This window comes from Parambassis ranga, unplaced genomic scaffold (genome assembly GCF_900634625.1).
Source record: "Parambassis ranga unplaced genomic scaffold, fParRan2.1 scaffold_113_arrow_ctg1, whole genome shotgun sequence".
Lineage (NCBI taxonomy): Eukaryota > Metazoa > Chordata > Actinopteri > Ambassidae > Parambassis > Parambassis ranga.
Window position 1 is genome coordinate 12,384 of NW_021144696.1, and position 21,890 is coordinate 34,273.

At 46.0% G+C, this 21,890-nt stretch overlaps 1 protein-coding gene across 1 annotated transcript; it reads left to right on the forward strand.

The window, feature by feature from the left end:
* Nucleotides 1-8,580: 8,580 nt before the first annotated feature.
* Nucleotides 8,581-13,052, forward strand: LOC114429355 (amyloid beta A4 precursor protein-binding family B member 1-interacting protein-like; the record flags this gene model as incomplete). The annotated part of the gene is made up of 11 exons (XM_028398227.1): nucleotides 8,581-8,793; nucleotides 8,875-8,946; nucleotides 9,014-9,173; nucleotides 9,244-9,365; nucleotides 9,446-9,520; nucleotides 9,605-9,748; nucleotides 10,869-10,979; nucleotides 12,120-12,218; nucleotides 12,319-12,403; nucleotides 12,493-12,622; nucleotides 12,970-13,052. Coding segments are annotated over 11 exons (1,266 nt in total), but the record flags the coding sequence as incomplete, so codon positions are not given.
* Between the last annotated feature and the right edge of the window lie 8,838 nt (nucleotides 13,053-21,890).

The following is a 21,890-nucleotide window of genomic DNA, read 5'->3' on the forward strand; positions in this document are numbered from 1 at the left end:
ATATGTTTATTGATTATTAATGTTATATGTTTATTACTATTAATAATAAAAATGACTTGTGGTGAAACTGAATCTTTTTTTTTCTACAAATAGACACCATAGCCTATAATTTCACAATATAACTTTATGAGCATAGAGTGCTAAGATATAATGTAAATAAATAAATAAATGAATAAGTCATATGGCATAGTTATGGTTTCATTCTGGGTAACTTTTGGCTAATCTTTGGCTGAATTTGGGATTTTGGGAGTTTTGGGGGGCAGTTATGGCTATGTTTTGGAGTTCCATAGTGGGTTTTTGGCAGGTTTAGGGTTGATTTTGGCTTCCTTTGGTTATAATTTTGGCATTCCTATTTTGGGCCAAAATGGGGCCATGTGCCGTGCCAAAACTTTACCAAAATGGCAAGCCAGTTTTGGCCCAAATGTGGGCCATAATAATTTTGCTATCTGGGAGAGCGGACAGAGCCCTGGTTGAAGGAGGTAAGACCCGCGGCGGCGGGCTCTGTGTTTACATCAATGACTCTTGGTGTCGGGACGCTGCTGTGGTCTCCAAACACTGCTCGCCACTTGCGGAGCTTATGATTATAAAGTGCCGGCCGTTTTACCTGCCACGGGAGTTTACAGCTATACTGCTTGTAGCTGCGTACATCCCGCCGAGCTCCAGCAACAACAACAGGAGCGACGCACTGAATGAGCTCTACCTGCAGGTCAGTGAGCAGCAGACAGCCCACCCTGATGCTTTTCTCATCCTGGCGGGTGATTTCAACCATGCAGACCCCAAGACTGTGTTTCCAAAAATTCACAAACACATAGACTTTCCAACCCGTGGTAACAACACACTGGACAATGTTTACACCACCCAGAGAGGCGTTCCAGACGTTCCAGCTCAGGGAGCAGCACAAAGAGCGGCAGCAGCACAAAGAGGAACCTGTAGCATGCTGTGTTCATCTTTACTAGCTGATCTTTGTAAACAGAGAGGAGATGGGAGGCTGTAAACATGTTCTTTTGTGCTGTGAAGTCGGCCATTTTAACATGGGAGCGGAGCGGCATGTTCACACTGAAGGATGAAGCACACACTCTCCAGGCTTCAAGAGAAGACGGCAAAGGAAGAAGCTGAGGACAGGACGGGAGAGAGAATATAGTATATAATCTGTATAGTATAAAAAAATATTTGTGTTATTTCAGCCAAGAGATATTTGTGTTTATTGCTGTGAAAGAAAGCAAGTCTGAAGGATGAACAGTTTAATATGACGTCACTAATGCCTCCACCCCCAGCTCGGACTGACTTCCTGCATCTGGCTAAAAATACAGCAGACAACATGTTTCGTAAGGCTCCTAAGAACCGCCACAATCTCTCTCAAAACATGACCATCAGTGCTTTGAAGCAGAAACGGGTTAGAAAAAAAAGTAATCAGGACAAATAACTCTGCTTTCTTGGCTGATCTGAACACTATCTGGTTACAAATGACTCCGCCATCCAGCTCGACCGCCTAACATGTTTCAGCCCATAGCAAACTTTTTGGCTGTGGCTTGGCATACATCTGGCATTTTTTGGTTGTGTTTTGGCACAGCATAAAGGCTTTGGCCAAACGTTGGCATGGTTATGGATTACCATAAAAGACACGAGTTATGGCATATGTCTGGTTTGCCAAAACCCTGGCATTTGGCTTCATTGTGGTGTAGTTATGGCTTACCTTAATACATCAAAAGGCGCCAACGGTATTCCATCATATGGCTGAGTTATGGCATATGTCAAGTCAACCCAAAGAATGTGTAAAGAGCGGGAAAGCATCGTGACGTATTCGGGTTGCATTTTGGCATCTTTCTGGCAAGCCAAAAGACTGACAGAAGCCCGGGAAATTTCAACAGCTACTCAGAGAAAGACGCCCTTCTTCTTCAGTTTCTCCAGCACATTCACTGAAGAGGGTAAGTGCATGTTACTATCTTCAAATATTACCAGTAACTACACAACTACAGGGAAAACAGGGCAAGATTTTCATGTGGATAACCGTTTAAACGTTAATTTCGCTGCTGCCACGGACGCAGCTGCCACGGACGCAGACATCACAGCAGTGCTGGTTTTACTGGGCTAGGGATAGGGAAGGAGGGAGGAAAGAAAGGATGCTTTGTATTTGTGGTGAGGTTTAAAAAAAAAGAATAAGTAAAAAAATATATATGTTTATTGATTATTAATGTTATATGTTTATTACTATTAATAATAAAAATGACTTGTGGTGAAACTGAATCTTTTTTTTTCTACAAATAGACACCATAGCCTATAATTTCACAATATAACTTTATGAGCATAGAGTGCTAAGATATAATGTAAATAAATAAATAAATGAATAAGTCATATGGCATAGTTATGGTTTCATTCTGGGTAACTTTTGGCTAATCTTTGGCTGAATTTGGGATTTTGGGAGTTTTGGGGGGCAGTTATGGCTATGTTTTGGAGTTCCATAGTGGGTTTTTGGCAGGTTTAGGGTTGATTTTGGCTTCCTTTGGTTATAATTTTGGCATTCCTATTTTGGGCCAAAATGGGGCCATGTGCCGTGCCAAAACTTTACCAAAATGGCAAGCCAGTTTTGGCCCAAATGTGGGCCATAATAATTTTGCTATCTGGGAGAGCGGACAGAGCCCTGGTTGAAGGAGGTAAGACCCGCGGCGGCGGGCTCTGTGTTTACATCAATGACTCTTGGTGTCGGGACGCTGCTGTGGTCTCCAAACACTGCTCGCCACTTGCGGAGCTTATGATTATAAAGTGCCGGCCGTTTTACCTGCCACGGGAGTTTACAGCTATACTGCTTGTAGCTGCGTACATCCCGCCGAGCTCCAGCAACAACAACAGGAGCGACGCACTGAATGAGCTCTACCTGCAGGTCAGTGAGCAGCAGACAGCCCACCCTGATGCTTTTCTCATCCTGGCGGGTGATTTCAACCATGCAGACCCCAAGACTGTGTTTCCAAAAATTCACAAACACATAGACTTTCCAACCCGTGGTAACAACACACTGGACAATGTTTACACCACCCAGAGAGGCGCTTACAAAGCCCTCCCCCTCCCCCACCTCGGAGCCTCTGATCACATTACTGTTATGTTAATGCCAGCATACAGACCACTGGTAAAAGTTGCCAAACCAGTCCGAAAAGAAGTGAGAGTGTGGCCGGAGGGAGCCACAGGAGCTTTACAGGACTGTTTCAGCACAACAGACTGGGATGTGTTTAAGCAGGCTGCAACCCACAACAACTGCACTGACCTCCAGGAGTACTCAGAGACTGTCACTGCATACATCACCAAATGTATTGATGATGTAACTGAAACCAGGACAGTCAGCATTCGAGCCAGTCAGAAACCATGGCTGACAGGGGAGGTCTACAGGCTGCTGAGGGCCAGGAACGCTGCCTTCAGAAGAGGCAACGAGACCAGCCTAAGGTTAGCCAGAGCTGACCTGTCCCGTGGCATCAGGAAGGCGAAGAGGCAGTACTCCAGGAGGGTTGCCCACCACTTCAGCGACAGCAGAGACACCCGGAGCCTGTGGCGGGGGATACAGACCATCACGGACTACAAGCCCCCTCCACGGACCTGTGACAGCAACAGCTCTCTGCTGAACCAGCTGAATGACTTCTTTGGACGCTTTGAAGCACTCAACAGCACCCCTGCACAAAAGATCACACCCTCTCCCACTGACCAGGTATTTTCCCTGTCCCGAGCCAGCGTGAGGACATCTCTCAGCCAGATCAACGCACGCAAAGCTCCTGGTCCTGACAACATACCTGGCCGTGTGCTCAGAGACTGTGCTGAGGAGCTCGCTGAGGTGTTTACAGACATCTTCAACATCTCACTGAGCCAGGCTGTTGTCCCCACCTGCTTCAAAGCCACCACGATCATCCCTGTGCCAAAGAAGTCCACCCCCGCCTGCTTCAATGACTACCGTCCAGTAGCACTCACACCCATCATCATGAAGTGCTTTGAACGGTTAGTCATGAAACACATCAAGACGGCCCTCCCTCCCTCCCTGGACCCATTCCAGTTTGCATATCGGCCCAACCGGTCAACCGATGATGCTGTTTCCACAGCACTCCACACAGCCCTCACCCACCTGGAAAATAAAGACTCATATGTTCGAATGCTGTTCATAGACTTCAGCTCAGCATTCAACACCATCATCCCACAGCAGCTCATCAACAAACTGGACCAGCTGGGGCTGAACTCCTTGCTGTGCAACTGGCTGCTGGACTTCCTCACCGGGAGACCTCAGACAGTGCGGGTCGGCAGAAACACATCCAGCACCATCACAATGAACACCGGGGCTCCCCAAGGATGTGTGCTGAGCCCCCTCCTCTTCACTCTGCTGACCCATGACTGCACGCCAACACACAACAACAACATCTTTGTGAAGTTTGCGGACGACACAACTGTGGTGGGTCTCATCTCCGGTGGAGATGAAACAAACTACAGGAATGAGGTGCACCTTCTGGCCGAGTGATGCAGAGACCACAACCTCTCCCTGAATGTGGAGAAGACAAAGGAGATGGTTGTGGACTACAGGAGAGCACACAGTCAGCACACCCCTCTGACCATCGACGGTGCTGCTGTGGAGCAGGTGAGCAGCACCAAGTTCCTGGGTGTGCACATCACTGAGGACCTCTCCTGGACTAACAACACTGCATCCCTGACCAAGAAGGCACAGCAGCGCCTCTACTTCCTCTGCAAGCTCAAAAGAGCCAGAGCCCCTCCCTCCATCCTGTGCACCTTCTACAGAGGGGCTGTTCAGAGCATCCTGTCCAGCTGCATCACTGTGTGGTACGGAGCCTTCACCGCCACCTGCAGGAAGACGCTTCATCGCATAGTGAGAGCAGCTGAGAGGATCACCGGCGTCCCTCTCCCCTCCCTCCAAGACCTCTACGACAGCCGTCTCACCCGAAAGGCCCTCCGTATCACAGGAGACCCCACCCACCCTTCACACCGCTTCTTCAGTCTGCTGCCATCAGGAAAGAGACTGCGCAGCCTCCGGGCCAGGACCAGCAGACTGAGGGACAGCTTCATCCACCAGGCTGTCAGGAAGCTGAACTCTCTCCCTGCTGTGCCCCACTTTCTCCCCCTTCCCTGACCCCCCTTCCCTGACCCCCCACCAACATAGGAACTCTTTGTACCAGCCACTTTAACAAAAAGGAACTCTTTGCACCAGCCACTTTACCCTGTGTATTCGCTTGCACCTTAGTCATGTCATCCAGTCTCATATAAGCTGCTATAACTTAAACCAATCATGGACTGTACATTATGCCAACTGTCTTGCACCATTACATCTTTTGCACTCTCATACCAGTCTCAATAAGCTGTTATAAGTTAAACCATTCCTGTTTACATTATGCCAACTGCACTGTCTTGCACTGTACATCTTTTGCACTCTTACTGCATTGCGCCTTCATTTTGTGCCTTGTATTTTGTGTGTGCCTCATTGTAGGTACTTTTTTTACACTTTATATTTATCTTAGGTTTTTAGTTATGTTATATGTTGCGGAGTGAAGAGTAACGCAATTTCGATTCTCTGTATGTCCAGCACATATAGCTGATTTGACAATAAAGCTGACTTTGACTTTGACTTTGACTTGTTTTGAAACCGAGTACCACAAAAAGCATAAAGTGACACTGTGATGTGAAGTCACTGCAGCTGGAGCTGGCTGTGGGCGATCACTGCAGATTCCCTTAAGCATACATAAGCTGCTCATCATACATGTGCGGCATGCCAAGTAAAACATTACACACATCTAACTGATGCACACGCAGCCTGAGGCGTACAGAGCGATCGTCAATTTCCAGCCTGCGTGTCAGCTGTAAATGAGTTCAGCTCTAAGAGTGGGATCAATCTCTGCTCAGCATTACATCATACATACCATACATGTCATGTTGGCATGCATCCTCTTGGGAAAAGTCATCACAGTGACAAACAGACTATTACAAGAGTTTTAAGGAAAAGCTTTTTGATTAAAAGCTCTGATCCTCTCAGAGCCTGAGAAGCAAAGGGATTTAAATGATTCCACTTATCGCCTTTGATTGGGTCCATTCTCTCTGCTTCTCTGCCTCAGAGCCACAAAGGTTTTTTATCCCGGTCTGAAGGGGCTTGAAGGTGTCATTTAAGCAGCAGCTCCAGCATGAGGACATGTTCCCAGACACAGTTTTGAACTAAAATCCGGCAGCTATCAGCCCAGCTTGTTTATGGAATATGACTGGTCCTGCGGACTGTTAATGATTAAACTGTATTTCTTTGTCATGATGACATACAAATTCTATAATGGGGACAAAGCCATTACCTTGATTCAGAAGCTGTAAGCCAGCAACATTATGCTGTGGTGAATCCCTTTATCTTAACGAACTGACCTGTGATTTATATATCTGTGCCTCACCATGTGTTTTCTGTTACAGCTTGAAAACAGAGCATGATACAGTACAGGGATGCACAGTCACTGCGAACACATCAAGGACGCATCTTACTTCCATTACAAGAGTTATCCTAAACTATGAACTGTAGCTTCTGTCAAATATTTTAAATTATAATTCACTATTATACTGTTTCCCCACAGAGTCTAACAGCTGCAGCCGACACTCCAGAGGTGCCTCCTGCCCTGCAGGAGGCACCTCTGGAGTGTGTCCATCTGGAGTGTCCATCGGTTTCACAGACCTGAACGGTGAGCACTCATGCAGATGGTCCTCATCCAAAATCTGCACAACCAACAGTCAGGCTGCCCTGAAAATAACCGTGATGAGGAAAGATATGCAAGCAAGTGGGAGGAGACACGAGGCAGCCTCCCAGGAGATAAGAGGGAGTGGCTGTTTTTTTACTGTGCCAGAAAGTCACGGCGACCTCTGGAATCTGAGCAGAAATAATCCGTTTTGGAGGAAAAAATGTGCAGAAGAGTCAGAAAATAAAACAAAAAGACAGCCGGAGAGTACAAACATGTAAATGAGTGCAAATAGAACTTTAGTTAAAGAGTGCAAGTTCAGGGATAGATAATCAATGCTTAACTTCATTAGCCTATTAGCATCTAGTCATCACTCATTATATGTAGGCTCTATGTGTCATCATAAAGTTAGAGGCGTGTCAGCTTCATTGTTTACAATACTCTCTGCACCATCTTCATGGTATGGTACATCTAATAGACAGGTGTCGCGCTACATTGATATCATCATTGATCCAAAAAATCAAATATCAGCCAGGATTTTATTTCTACAGTTCCAACGATATATCAAAGTCAAAGTCAAAGTCAGCTTTATTGTCAAATCTACTATATGTGCTGGACATACAGAGAATCGAAATTGCGTTACTCTTCACTCCGCAACATATAACATATAGCTAAAAACTAAAGATAAATATAAAGTGTAAAAAAAGTGTACCTACAATGAGGCACACACAAAATACAAGGCACACAATGAAGGCACAATGCAGTAAGAGTGCAAAAGATGTATAGTGCAAGACAGTGCAGTTGGCATAATATAAACAGGAGTGGTTTAACTTATAACAGCTTATTGAGACTGGTATGAGAGTGCAAAAGATGTAATGGTGCAAGTCAGTGCAGTTGGCATAATGTAAACAGTCCAGGAATAGTTAAGTTATAGCAGCTTATATGAGACTGGTATGACATGACTAGGATGCAAGAAAATGCACAGGGTAAAGTGGCTGGTGCACAGAGTTCCTTTTGGTAAAGTGTCTGGTACAAAGAGTTCCTATCCTGGGTGGTGGGGTGGTGGTAGGGGTAGGGGGTGGGGGGTGGGGTGTGGTGGTAGGGGTGCGGGGTGGTGTCAGGGAAGGGGGAGAAAGTGGGGCACAGCAGGGAGAGAGTTCCGCTTCCTGACAGCCTGGTGGATGAAGCTGTCCCTCAGTCTGCTGGTCCTGGCCCGGAGGCTGCGCAGTCTCTTTCCTGATGGCAGCAGACTGAAGAAGCGGTGTGAAGCCCCTGCTGCTCATCCTTGCTATCAAATTACTATTCCTACTTATGGACTGACGATATATATATACATCTATTACAATATAATCACTGTCTCATCTTGCTGTCATGTTTGCTCTGTACTGTATCATGTTTGTATCATGTTTGCTCCTCTCTCTCTCTCTCTCTCTCTCTCCTTCATCCCCTCTCTCTCTCTCTCCCTCATCCTCTCTGACTAGCGGCAGGACTGGTTCCCCCTTAAGTTGACGGGTCCTGCCCAAGGTTTCTTCCTCTTAAAGGGAGTTTTTCCTTGCCACAGTGCTCTTAGGGGGGTTCCTGTGAAGCGCTTTGAGACAATGTCTGATTGTAATATGCGCTATATAAATAAAACTGAATTGAATTGAATTGAATTGAAGGGTGGGTGGGGTCTCCTGTGATGCGGAGGGCCTTTCGGGTGAGACGGCTGTCGTAGAGGTCTTGGAGGGAGGGGAGAGGGACGCCGGTGATCCTCTCAGCTGCTCTCACTATGCGATGAAGCGTCTTCCTGCAGGTGACGGTGCAGGCTCCGTACCACACAGTGATGCAGCTGGACAGGATATATAACCCATTATGTTATAACTACCAGACGCAGCCCAGAGTGTATCTGAGCTGATGCCCTTTACACTGTTGCCCCTCTAACTCTCCGTACCTCCTCACAGAGTCTCTTAATGAGCTGGAGGACCATGACCTGGATGCTCTGGTGGCTGACCTGGGATGCAAGTCATCCCAGCCAGAACTCTCCACTCCTCCACAGAGCAGCAGCCTTCCAGATGATCGGACCCCCCCACCACCTGCCATGACTCCATCATCAAACACTGCTGAATCATCCCAGGTGATGCAGACGGTTACTCAGACCTTGGATTATGAAAGTTAACATGTTGTCGAAAGTTAATGGAAGTTTTCTTGTGTGCAGAGCAAACCTCAGACTAAAGCAGAAAAGATCAAACTGGCTCTGGAGAAGCTGAAAGAAGCCAAAGTGAGGAAGGTAAGGTCAGCAGGCGTCTGCGTGTTCTTCTTCCCTGGGCAGTAGCTGATTGTGAGGTCTCTCCTAGTTGATAGTGAAGGTGCTGATGGGTGATGGCAGCTCCAAGACTCTGATGGTGAATGAGAGGCAGACGGTCCGACAGGTTTTGGACAAGCTGCTTGAGAAGACACACTGTGACAGCAGCATCGACTGGAGCGTGTGTGAGACCAACCCTGAGCTGCAGAACGGTGAGATCACTGTAACACACACACACATTGAGTCTGACTATAGGAAGCAGAATGTTTTTCATCATTTCAGAGAGAGGCTTTGAGGACCATGAGTATTTAGTGGAGCTGCTGTGTGCCTGGACTCGTCACAGTGAAAACAAAATCTATTTCGTGTTAAGGCCCCAGAAGTATGTGATGTTCACAGACCCTCAGGTGAGAAGGAGGGCGTAGCTGTGATCACATGATGATGGAAGACAGTGAGTCAATTAAAATGTGTTTTCCTCCTCCTAAAGCTGTTTTACATGTGGAAAAAGAGCAAAACAGTTTTGAGTGGGGTTAACCAACAGGCCAAAGAACTCCTCATCAAGGTCAGTGATGTTTCCAAGCTCACACTGGAGAGGATGCCTGTCTTTTTTAATACTTTGTGTGTGTGTGTCTGTCTGATGCTGCAGGAACATTTTGGAGGTTCAACTCTGATAGTTCCTGATCTTGAAGGCACGCTGTACCTAAAAGAAGACGGGAAGAAGGTTTGGAAGTCTCGCTACTTTGTTCTCAGGGCCTCTGGAATCTACTATGTACCCAAAGGAAAAACAAAGGTAGGATAAATGAAACATCAGGCAGCATTTCAGTGCTTGATGTATCTTATCAGAAGCCTGAAGCAGACAGTAGAGCTCTTGCTGTTGGGATCATTTGATTAAAACCCTGCATCATACACCTGTAGGATGTTCATTTAATCTACATCCACAACCTGCTGCCTGTACACTTTTTTAAGTACAGTAGTGTCTATTGGCTGTGTAATATGATAAGCTGCTGAGTCAGTTATATTGAAAGTACAGACGTAAGAGCACTGTGTTGTTGCTATAAAGACGTCTATATGTCTGCATTGTTGTTTATGCAGATTATTCAAATCTGTCCTCAAAGAGCTGAGGGATGTTAGTTTCTCAGTGACAGCTTCTTTCTGAAGCCTAACAGAGGCAGAAAAGCACAGAAATGAAGATAGACAGTGTGAATTGAGGCCTTGCCGCTATTAAAGAGAAACATGTAGTTCTGACACTGAGACAGAGCAGCAAAACACCGCCCCTGTAGGCCAACTCCAAAAAATAAAATCATCCGAGAGGGAGAAATAGATGCGAGGGAAACTGTGTGAGGCAGATGTGCAAATCACAAACATAAGAGAGCTGCAGGAATCATCTGGGGCCAAGGACACATGGGTAAAGCAGACAGGAAGCATTAACCGAGGTTCTACTGCAGTCGCCTTAACAAGTAGCTGCACAAAAGCCAGTGTCATATGAGGAAAGGAGACGAGTGTCACCACGCAGGCAGAGCCGGAGAAGAATCAGTAAATGTGAAAAAAAGAAAGAGCAGAAAAAGGAAGGAGTCGTCGTCTGCTGGTCAGCACCACTTAGGAAGTTAGACTTCTGCTGATCAACTACACCACTGACAGTGTGGTTGAATGTGTGAATGATGTGTCTCCGCTTAGAATTAAACATGGAAGGAATGCTTTAAAGAGGAAGACAAAGCTCCACTGAACATTCTTTGAAAAACGGCCTCAAATTAAGTTATGTTCTTTGGAGAGTTTTAATACCGACCAGACAACAGTGAGAGAAGATACGACTGGCCACTATTATTCTGTTGTCATTTACACTGTGTGTTCTTAATAATGCTTTGAAACTGTGCTGTGTTAGTGAGACAGCATGCCGTTTTCCTCTCTTGCAGTCTTGCAGTGACCTCGCCTGCTTTGTGCATTTTGAAAAAGTCAACATCTACACCACCAGCAACTACAAAGAGAAATACAGAGCTCCCACCAACTTCTGCTTCATACTGAAGGTCAGCTCACATTTGAGGTGGTGAAGATATTAAAGAACACGTGTGATAGCTTTTTTTAGTCAGCTTAGAGGTTTTCTGTTCTGACATGGACTTTTTAACGTATAGAAGCTGATTGCAACATACAATCCGTGCACATTTAACTCAGGCTTAAAACAAAGTGTAGCAAAGTGCACACTGATGGTCATGGTGTTCGAAAGGCTCTGGGGCTCTCACTAGTGCTGAAGATGTTACCCATTCTGCTATTATAACTGCTCATATGGTTAACACTGTGTGGTATTTGAGACACCACATGAACAGAAAACATACACATTAACTATTTAAATGATGCTACATACACTCTATGTGGTGGAATTTGCACTTTTGTGAGACAGGTAAAGAAAAAACAAGACCTTTTCCATACTGACCTGTAGGTGCAAAGTGTGTGTGACAAATATAGTATATGTGCCGTAAAGAATGTCCAATGGGATGTCCTGCGAGCACATAACCAAGTACTGTGTCCTTTGCTTCAGGTCCCTTTGCCATCAAATAAAGGCAAAATGCACCAATAAGAGTGTAAAAAGGTATATGTGTTTAACAGAGACTCTGTTTTATCATTTTTACTAGTTTTACTGAAGCGTCATGATTCATGGTGACAGCTTGGTCTGATCTGCCCTCTGCTGGCACTTTTATGTACTACAAAAAAAATGGATTAAATCATCAGTGGCTCTGAAAGAAGGACGGCATGGTGAAGGTTCCTGATTAGATTCTGGCTGTGGCCTTTCTGTGTGGGGTTTGCATGGTCTCCCTTTGCCTGTGTGGGTTTTCTCCAAGTACTCCGACTTCCTCCCACATTCTAAAGATCCTTGTTAGGTTCATTTGTTACTCTAAATTGCCTATAGTTGTGAGTCTGAGTGTGATTAGTTATTTGTCTGTGTATGCTGACCTGCGATGGACTGGGAGAAGAAAGAAAGTGACCCCACAGTCATGTTGTCTGTGTTAAAGGCAGTTTATAGACTGCCAAAAATACACACAGCAATGCATTTTGCATAGGATGTTGTGTATAGGATGACTAAAACCAAGGACATTTTCAGGCCTGGTCTTCATGAGCTGTAATATAAAATCTCTGAAACAGAACAGTTTGTGTCTTCCTTTGTCCCCCAGCATCCCTGCATCCAGAAGGAGTCTCACTACATCAAGTTCCTGTGCTGTGACAATGAACACACGCTGCTGCTTTGGGTCAACTCCATCAGAATAGCCAAGGTTAGATTCAGCAAAGTCTGTAACACTGCTCACTGAAACTAAGCCGTTTAATCACAAACACACTGTAGACTTTAGCTGTGTGTCCTCTGCTTGTGTTCAGTATGGCGCTGTCCTTTATAAAAACTACCAGGAGGCGGTGAAGAGGGCATCCACTCTGCAAGGTGTTGACTCTGCTCTACACACAGGTAAGTCTATACAACACACAGAGGTGGCAGACCTATACTGTCTAAACCCACACCTCAGGGTCTAACTCTCATTTGATCATCTTTTGTAGACCAATACAATGGACTCACCACTCAGGTCAGTCCACAAACAAATCCAAATCCACCCAAAACCACAAATGTTGAAGAATACCCACATGAGCCACCACCTGACTTCATCCCTCCTCCTCCTCCTGGACACATGTGAGACACAGTGCCACCTCCCTCTGCACATGAGGGATAACCTCAGCAAGCCTAGCCTATTTAGCTTTACATGACGTAATGCACAAATACACAATAACAGTGTTTCATGCATATTATGCAAAATATTAGAAGCTATTTATTCAGAAGTCTGTAAGGATATTTATTTGATGTTTTGGCTTAAAGACAAAACACTGTTTTTAAATTTCAATGAGCTGTTTATTACAAAAAAGACTGTACATAAATTTCAATGAACACATCCTATGTACAAACTGAGAGAAGACAAACATCAGATTCTGTTCCCATGAACATTTAAGTTACAGATGTTTTTTTTTCCTTTTTTTTGTCAGTTGCACATTGGATCATAAGAAAACACACATCAGAGAAAGGCGCCTTGACCTGTGATGCCCTGAAATGCTAGACGTTAAAGTGGTAAATGTTACAAAGTTCCGCATGTCAGTGGTAGTCTCATGATTTCTCTATGAAAAAAGTATAAATAAATCCTTTACATACAAACTGCTAGCGCACCTTCCTCAGCAGTCTCAGACGTAAAAAGAATGCAAAGCTAGAACTACATTAAGTAGAAAAGAGTTGAAAAAATTACCTCATGATGGAAAAATACAATCAAGGATGGGATGTAGTGGCAAATCATTCACTGGATACTTTCATGCTGAGTGAATACTGTTCATAAGGATGACTCGTTGCCTTTTTTTAAAAACAACTTGATCCCTTTCAAAATAAAAGCTGAATGCCCATTGTTTCTGAATCCGTATGTTTATGTTATTGTTATGAATATATATTCTGAGACAACTTCATCAAATGTCTGACAGTGACTTTACTTGCACCAACATTCACCTTGTAAGAGCAGGTATCTTATTTTGTAGTCGAGAAATCCTTTAAGACCTCAGGACCGAACGTCATTCCTTCACTGCAGTTAGCAGGACTCATTCATGTGGAGCACAGACTCTGGACAGAGAACAGAAGTGATTCTAGCTGTAGTACATTACTGCTGAGTCGCCTACATTCACTACAATACAGAAATGATTGATTACAATCAGAATGATAAGGAGATCAAAGTCTGCTGTTACATTTCTACGTAGAGCACTCTTGAACATGAGGTTTGTGTCGGTGATTATGGTTGTTGAGCACCAAAATAAAGCACCACACCAGCAACCACTGAAGGAACAGACGGGTTGTATAAAGGTTAGTTGATGCTCAGACGGCAACTCTTGTGTTGCAATCAAAGGCACGACACAAAGCATAAAGTCACAGTTGTTGTTAACTAATCAGTGCAGCTAAAACACAATGAAAAGACGTGAAAACTCACAAGTTAGTCCTTCCTCTGCTTCACACTGCGAAGCACCGCTCTGCTACAGTAGCTGGACAGCATCACTAACCATAGTGACAAAAGGATATAATTGTGATTTAAGATAGAAAAATAAATACAAGCACTTTGCCTAGAGGAAGTTAAAATGGCACTGTGAGTGAATTCAAATAATAATAATCAACAAACAAAAAACATTTTAAAAAATCAATCTTGGCACCACCCCCCAACGCTGATGGAAACACTGGTGAAACACTGACAAATGTACGGTACTGGCAGCTTCTCACAATACAGTACAGAAAAAAACCACCAGAAAGCAGAATCGCTTGTTTTGTTATGCATTCTGTACACTCACCCTTTTTTTTTACCAGCATCCCCACTGACACAGAGCATAGTGAATAACTCCAGGCCTCCTTGAACATCTTGTGATTCAACAGCATGGAACATTCAGCTGTGTCCTAAAGCACTTGCTGATGTCTGTTTGTCCTTGTCGGGTGTTTTTTGATCACATGAGGTGGATGTTTTTGAGAGTTGGTCTGATGGTGTACATCCATCCATCCATCCATCTTCCACCGCTTATCCGGGGCCGGGTCGCGGGGGCAGCAGTCTAAGCAGGGACACCCAGACTTCCCTCTCACCAGACACTTCCTCCAGCTCCTCTGGGGGAATCCCGAGGCGTTCCCAGGCCAGCCGAGAGACATAGTCTCTCCACCGCGTCCTGGGTCTTCCCCGGGACCTCCTCCCAGTGGGACATGCCCGGAACACCTCCCCAGGGAGGCGTCCAGGAGGCATCCGAACCAGATGCCCAAGCCACCTCAGCTGGCTCCTCTCGATGTGGAGGAGCAGCGGCTCTACTCCAAGCTCCTCTCGGGTGACTGAGCTTCTCACCCTATCTCTAAGGGAGCGCCCAGCCACCCTTCGAAGGAAACTCATTTCGGCCGCCTGTATTCGCGATCTCATTCTTTCGGTCACTAACCAAAGCTCATGACCATAGGTGAGGGTAGGAACGTAGATTGACCGGTAAATCGAGAGCTTCGCCTTCCGGCTCAGCTCCTTCTTCACCACAACAGACCGGTACAGCGACCGCATTACTGCGGAAGTTGCACCGATCCGTCTGTCAATCTCCCGCTCCATTTTTCCCTCACTCGTGAACGAGACCCACTTTAAATAGTAAAGCTGGCGGGATGCTGCGTCCATATGGAAAAACCCAGACATTGAGTTTCACTAAACTCTGCCTGAAATCTTTGATCTCCTCTTTGCTGGAAATATAAGTGTTAACAATATGAACATGTCCTTGATAGATTTTTTATGTGTTTCTTCACGTGGAAACAGTTGAACCTGTCACACTGCTGTTTTTGTCACAGGAAGGACACTGCACAACATTTCTCATCATGTGTTTAGACGTGACACATCACATTTCTCTATTTTCTGTAGTGACTAAGCACAAGTTTGCAGTGGATACGCAGTATTTGTTTGCCACGCCACGAATAAATGTGTCGCTTGTTATGTACAATATGACAAGCAGTTAAGAGTTACCACAGGCTAACACTGAACAGAGCCACCAACATCCATCATGTCTTGAAACAAAACAGGAAGAACACCATCCACATCGTGACAATTAGTGTGATTTGGAGAAATAACCATTGCAGTCTATGCAGCATGCACTGAGCAGTGCAGAGCAGGAAGATCACGTGGCTTTGCAGTCACCCAGATATTTGTTAGGAATGACAGGTGAGCAGCACTCTCTTTATGCCTGTTGCTGCACTGAGGTGCATGATGAATGCTGAATGCAATGAAGCTCTGCCACACTTTAAGTAGATAGATAGATAGATAGATAGATAGATAGATAGATAGATAGATAGATAGATAGATAGATAGATAGATCATACAGGAATAACATTAAAATATGTATACAAATATACATCTGAGAGAATATTAAAGTTTTCATTTTTTTATTTGTTGAAGGTTTTACAATAGGGCAGGGGGGGTGGTTGAAGGCCTAGGTTAACACCTAGGATGGGTTAAACAGTGGATGAAAGGGAGGAGGACGTAGTAATGGAGTAAGAATGGTAGGTGGGTGAATGAGACAAAGATGGCCTTTGCCAGCAGACCTGTGTGGTTTGGCAGCAGTCTGTTGATTTCTATGGCAGCAGACAAACACCCAGCTGTTTTTGTGTGTCTGGGCTGGTGGGACTGGGAGTTGGATCCTCATCCTGAGAAACTGCAGTGTGATGGTCTGTCTTTGCAGCATCTCCCCTCTGAAGAACTGGGAAGTCAGATTGGTCTAAGCATTTCACAGGTGCATCTGGCTGTTGGACTGAATGGTCTTTTACTGCAAAGCGTTTGTAGGTCTTTGCAGCACACCAGTTCCTGTCTCTCAAAACCACTGTACTCCTTAGTAGGCTGGACACCCTGGAAGATGTCCTTCCATCCTTCATAAAGCCATCCATCCTCTTAAAATAGGAGTCCATGACATTCTTCGGTGTGACCCTTTCAAGCTCCTTGCCAATAACCGTGAAGAGTTCACAGAGGCATTCCAGTGACTCTTCGGCCCTGTTGTCCAACAGTCGCTTGATACAGCTGTGTATGACCGTCGAGCTGAAAACATTAGCTCTGAAGAGCTCACAGATGAACCCGATGTTATTAACAGAGCGACAGGAAGCTTTGACCTCTTCCAGCTCTGCCCTGAGTCGTTCCAACTCTCCCTTCTGTGCCTTAGCAGCCTTGAGCCGTGCCTGTCACTCCATGAAAATCCTGCTGTTTCCATGGTTCTCTTCAAACTCTGCCCTGTAATGTTGGATCATCAGATTTTTGAAGCTGACAGGACCTGAAGAGCTGGCCTCCATGATGCAGCCGCACATAGTGGCACAGAGTCCAAGTGAATCTGGAGAAGACATGGCCTTCTCAAAGATCAGGCTGGTAACTGTCTTCAACCTATGCTCTGTATTTAGCTGCAGGTGCTTCACTTCTGACATCCAACCCTGTAATGTGTCAGGGCACACCCTGTTCAGCATGGTTTTAACATAGCTGATAACTCCATCTGACTCCACAGGGCCTGTCTGTGGTGCTTCAGGCTGCTGCTGGCGGGTCATACTGAGTATCTGCGGCGTTTCGATCCACTTGTCTTCATGAGGCTGTCTCACAGCTCTCTTCTGAGCTTTGTCCTGAGCTTTCCTTTTCCTTCTCTGTGCGTGCAGACTGGGTCAAAGAGTTGATGACTGTACCCTTGCTCTCCAGAACTAGATTTACCCTACATGTAGTCTGGGTCTTACTGTTAACAGTGGGGTTTTTTAATCCTTTGTCATCAGTTGGTCCTTGAACTGGTAGAGGGCTAGCCACATGTGCAATGGGCTTGCGTCTGGGTTGGCTAAAATGGTCACAGTTAGAAAGACCCCAGTCTTTGTTTCTGAGGTTTATGGTTGCAGTGATGATGCTAGCAACTCTTGAGAGAAATGGCCCCATCTAGAACGAATAAACGCATCTGGTGGAAGTAGTGGTCCATTTTTTCCTCTCGTGTGACTCGTTCTAATTCCAAACCAATGAGCGTGAACAGAGGCACTCCAAGGACTGCTCATCTGCGTTACCCAGGAGTCTGGTCAGAAAATAATGAACCATGGTGTCATCGATTAACTTGCATTTGAAGAGCTCAGCAATGAAGTGGATGTTGTTTAGGGAGCGACGGGAGGCTTTGACGCCAACCAGCTCCTTCCTGATGCATTTCAGCTCTTTCTCCTCGTCCTCAGCAGCCAACAGGCGCCTCCTTCTCGCTTCATAAATGTGGTTGTTTCCATGGTTTTCATTAAATTCAGACTTGCAGTGCTGGATCAGCATTGTTCGTAGGCTGGAAGCAAAATTGGTGTTGTAGTTCATACCGTGCCAGCACATGTCCATATATATTGTGGGTGTGCTGAGTGAAGACATGGCCTTTTCAAAAATAAGGCTGGTAATTTCCATCAGACCCTCTTCTGTATCCACAGGCTTTGTTCTCAGGTCTTTCATGCTGCCCTTGAAGTTGTCAGGAGTCAGCTTGTCCAGGATACATTTAAAATGGTTGATGATCACTTCCGTCTTAGCAAGCTGCATCTGGTCTGCAACAGCCTGCCTTGCAGGTTGTTCACGGTGAGCCGGATATGTCATCTTTCCAGTGGACAAATATTTAGGCTGGTGTTGTGGCTGCATTTTAACAACAGTAGTGTTGTCTGGCAACAGGACTTCTATAAAGTTAAAAGTCACAGTCGATTTAATACCCAGAGCCATAGAGAGAGATTAAGATTAAGATTAAGAAACCTTTATTAGTCCCACAATGGGGAAATTGCATTTTTGCAACGGCATACAGACAGCAAGGGATAAGTTAAGAAAAAGATATATACATTATAAAATAGACTACCAATAAAAAGATATATACATTATAAAATAGACTCAATCAAAAAACAGTTTACATATTAACAGATGTTGCACAGGTGAGTGGAGGTAGGAGTGGTTTATAAACTGTACATAGTGCATCAGAAACTAAATAAATAACAGTAAATAAAAGCACACTGTGGTGTGTGAAGAGCAGCCCAGGACAGAGCTGGACTTCCTGATGACTCTGTCCAGCTTCTTCCTCTCCCTCTCAGTGATGCTGCTGTTCCAGCAGACCACACCGTACATGATGACCGATGCCACCACAGAGTCATAAAAAGTCTTCAGGAGTGCCCCTTTCACTCCAAAAGACCGCAGTCTCCTCAGCAGGTAGAGCCTGCTCGGGCCCTTCCTGTACAGTGTGTCTGTGTTGTGAGTCCAGTCCAGTTTGTTGTTGAGGTGAACACCCAGGTATTTGTAAGAGTCCACCTGCTCAATGTCCATTCCCTGGATGTTCACCGGTGAGGGGGGGGGCTGAGTGTCATCTGTGAAAGTCCACCACCATCTCCTTGGTTTTCCCTGCATTGATCAGGAGGTGGTTTCGCTGACACCAGTCCACAAAGTTCTGCGTCAGTCCTCTGTACTCCGCGTCGTCGCCATCACTGATGAGACCAACAATCGCAGTGTCATCAGAGAACTTCTGCAGCACACAGCCGTCATTGTTGTGTCTGAAGTCCGACGTGTAGAGGGTGAAAAGGAAGGGGGCCAGGACAGTCCCCTGAGGGGCACCCGTGCTACAGGTAAGCAGGTCAGACACACAGTTCTGGGCTCTCACAAACTGTGGTCGGTTTGTGAGGTAGTCCCTGATCCACTCTGACAGCAGGTGGTCCACCCCTGTCTGCTCCAGTTTGTCCTTCAGGATCGCCGGCTGGATGGTGTTGAAAGCACTGGAAAAATCAAAGAAGGTGATTCTCACAGTGCTGCCGGGCTTCTCCAGGTGAGACGGAGCTCGGTGTAGCAGGAAGGTGACAGCATCCTCCACTCCAACATTAGGCTTGTAGGCAAACTGCAGCGGATCCATGGAGAAGCCCACTGTGGAGCGGAGGTGTCTCAGGACCAGTCTCTCCAGTGTCTTCATGAGGTGGGATGTCAGAGCCACTGGTCTGTAGCTGCTGAGGTCTTTGGGGTGCGGTGTTTTAGCCACTGGTACCACACAGGAGGTCTTCCAGAGCTGTGGTACCACCCCCAGCTTGAGGCTCAGATTGAAGACGTGCTCCATAACTCCACACAGTTGGTCTGCACAGGACTTAAGGAGCCTGGAGCTAATGGCATCTGGTCCAGCTGCCTTCCTTGTCTTTGTCTTCCTGAGTTCTGTTCTCACCTGGGCTGCTGTGAAGGACAGGGGTGGGGGTGGGGGATGAGTGTCTCTGTGTGGGTGTGAAATGGTTTGATGTTGTGATGAGCTAAGAGTGTGGGGGGCTGTGGGAGAGGAACAAAGGCCATTAGTCAGAGAGTAGTGGTGCGACTGCAAGGGGGGAGGAGTGGGTGCTACATCAAACCTATTGAAGTGTAGGTTTAGGTCATTGACCCACTTCTGATCCCCCTCAGCCTGTGAGTGGGGTGTGTTGTAGCCAGAGATGGTTTTCAGGCTTCTCCACACCCCGCGGACGTTCTGCTGCTGCAGCTGCTCCTCCATCTTCTTCCTGTAGCTGGCTTTTCCCTCTCTGATCTTCCTCCTCAGCTCCCTCTGTGCAGCCCTCAGCTCATCCTTATTCCCTGACCTGAAAGCTCTCTTCTTCTCCTTCAGGAGAGCTTTGATTTCAGGGTTAATCCACGGCTTGTTGTTGGAGAAACACCGTACCTTCTTGGAAGGAAGAGTGTTCTCAACGCAGAAGTTAATATAGTCCGTTAAGCAGTCTGTTATTGTGTTGATGTCCTCCCCATGTGGGTCATAAAGCTCTGTCCACACAGTGGTGTTGAAGCAGTCCATGAGAGCAGCCTCACTCTCCTCGGTCCATCTCTTCATTCTGCGTGAGACCGCCGGTTGCCTGTGCACAACAGGAGTGTACACAGTCTGCAGATGGACTATGTTATGGTCAGCTCTTCCCAGGGGAGGGAGGGGGGGATGCAGAATATGCCTCCTTGGTGTTGGCATAAAGCAAGTCCAGTGTTCTATTGTCTCTAGTGGGGCAGGTGACATACTGAGTGAATGTGGGCAGAACAGATGAGGGAGACGCGTGGTTAAAGTCTCCAGAGATGAGGAAGAGGGCCTGTGGGTGCTGTGTCTGCAGCCTGCTGGTGACTGAGAGCAGGGTGTCACAAGCTGTGTCTGCGTTAGCAGAGGGAGGGACGTACACCACCGTTACAATCACATGTGAGAACTCCCGTGGTAGATAGAAAGGCCTCATGCTAACTGCTAACAGTTCGATGTCCCTGTTGCACAGTTGTTCTTTAATAGTGCAGTGTCCCGGTTTGCACCACCTCACGTTCACATACACAGCCAGCCCCCCTCCTTTTCCCTTACCGCTGTCCGCCATTCTGTCCGCCTGCAGCAGATGAAAGTTTTCAAGCAGAAGAGTAGAATCCGGGATGTTCTGTGTGAGCCAGGTCTTGGAGAACAGAAGGACGCTGCTCTCCATGTACTCACGCTGATGGCGAGTTAGTGCCGCTAGCTCATCCATCTTATTGGGAAGAGATCTCACATTTCCCATAGTGACGGTGGGGAGAGCCGGTCTGAAGCATCTCTTCTTATCTCGACGTTTCTTCCCGGCACTGCAACCACGGTGGGACTTCCGAACCAGTTCCGGGGGTATTTGGTGTCTGTCCCTGGGGAACACTACAGCGCTACTCAGCGCAATCAGCTGTTCCCTACTGTAAACAACGCGAGCCGCTTCATGCATTGTTGCTCTGGAAGTTGTTGAAGAAGCAGAAAAACAGCGAGAATAAAAGTGGAGAATAGCAAAAAGTAGGAAAAAAAGAGACAGTAAGCAGGAGCCGTTGCAAGCAGCAGCCGGTCTCCACCAGCGCCGGAAGTAAGCAGAGAGAGAGTTGCGTCAAGCTTTGATGTCACCGCTACAGTGATCACGTGGTTCATGTAAGCCTCAATAGTTCCAAACAAACTGCGTGCTGCCGTTTACCTCTATGGGAAAGAGATATATCAAAATAAACCCCACAAAAGTATATCCAGCCATTATTTGTGTCAGTTATGCTTTTTGTGTTACTCTACTGCTCTGAAACTACCCCAATGCGGAAACTACCAACAGTGCGGGTGCAAAATGTATAAGAAAATATAAGTAACTGTTTAATGATAAAAACAGGGCATATACTCTGGTATATTAGTGTTTTGACATCGTTTTTCTTCCCGTTAAAGTAAAAAATAAAATTGTATTAAAGGTTATAAATCTTTGTGATTGAGTTTGAATAATTTCGCATTTAAATCGTTAAAGAACTCAAGCTACAGTTGTTGAAACCCGACGATGAAGGAGAAGAAGTTGTTTGTTAGTTGTTGTTTTGTCTGTGGAGGTGGAAATGTGGCTAAAGGTTTGCAGGAACTTAACCCCGGTGTGACGGAGATCAAACTGGCAGCTACATTTGTAGGAGGTGGCG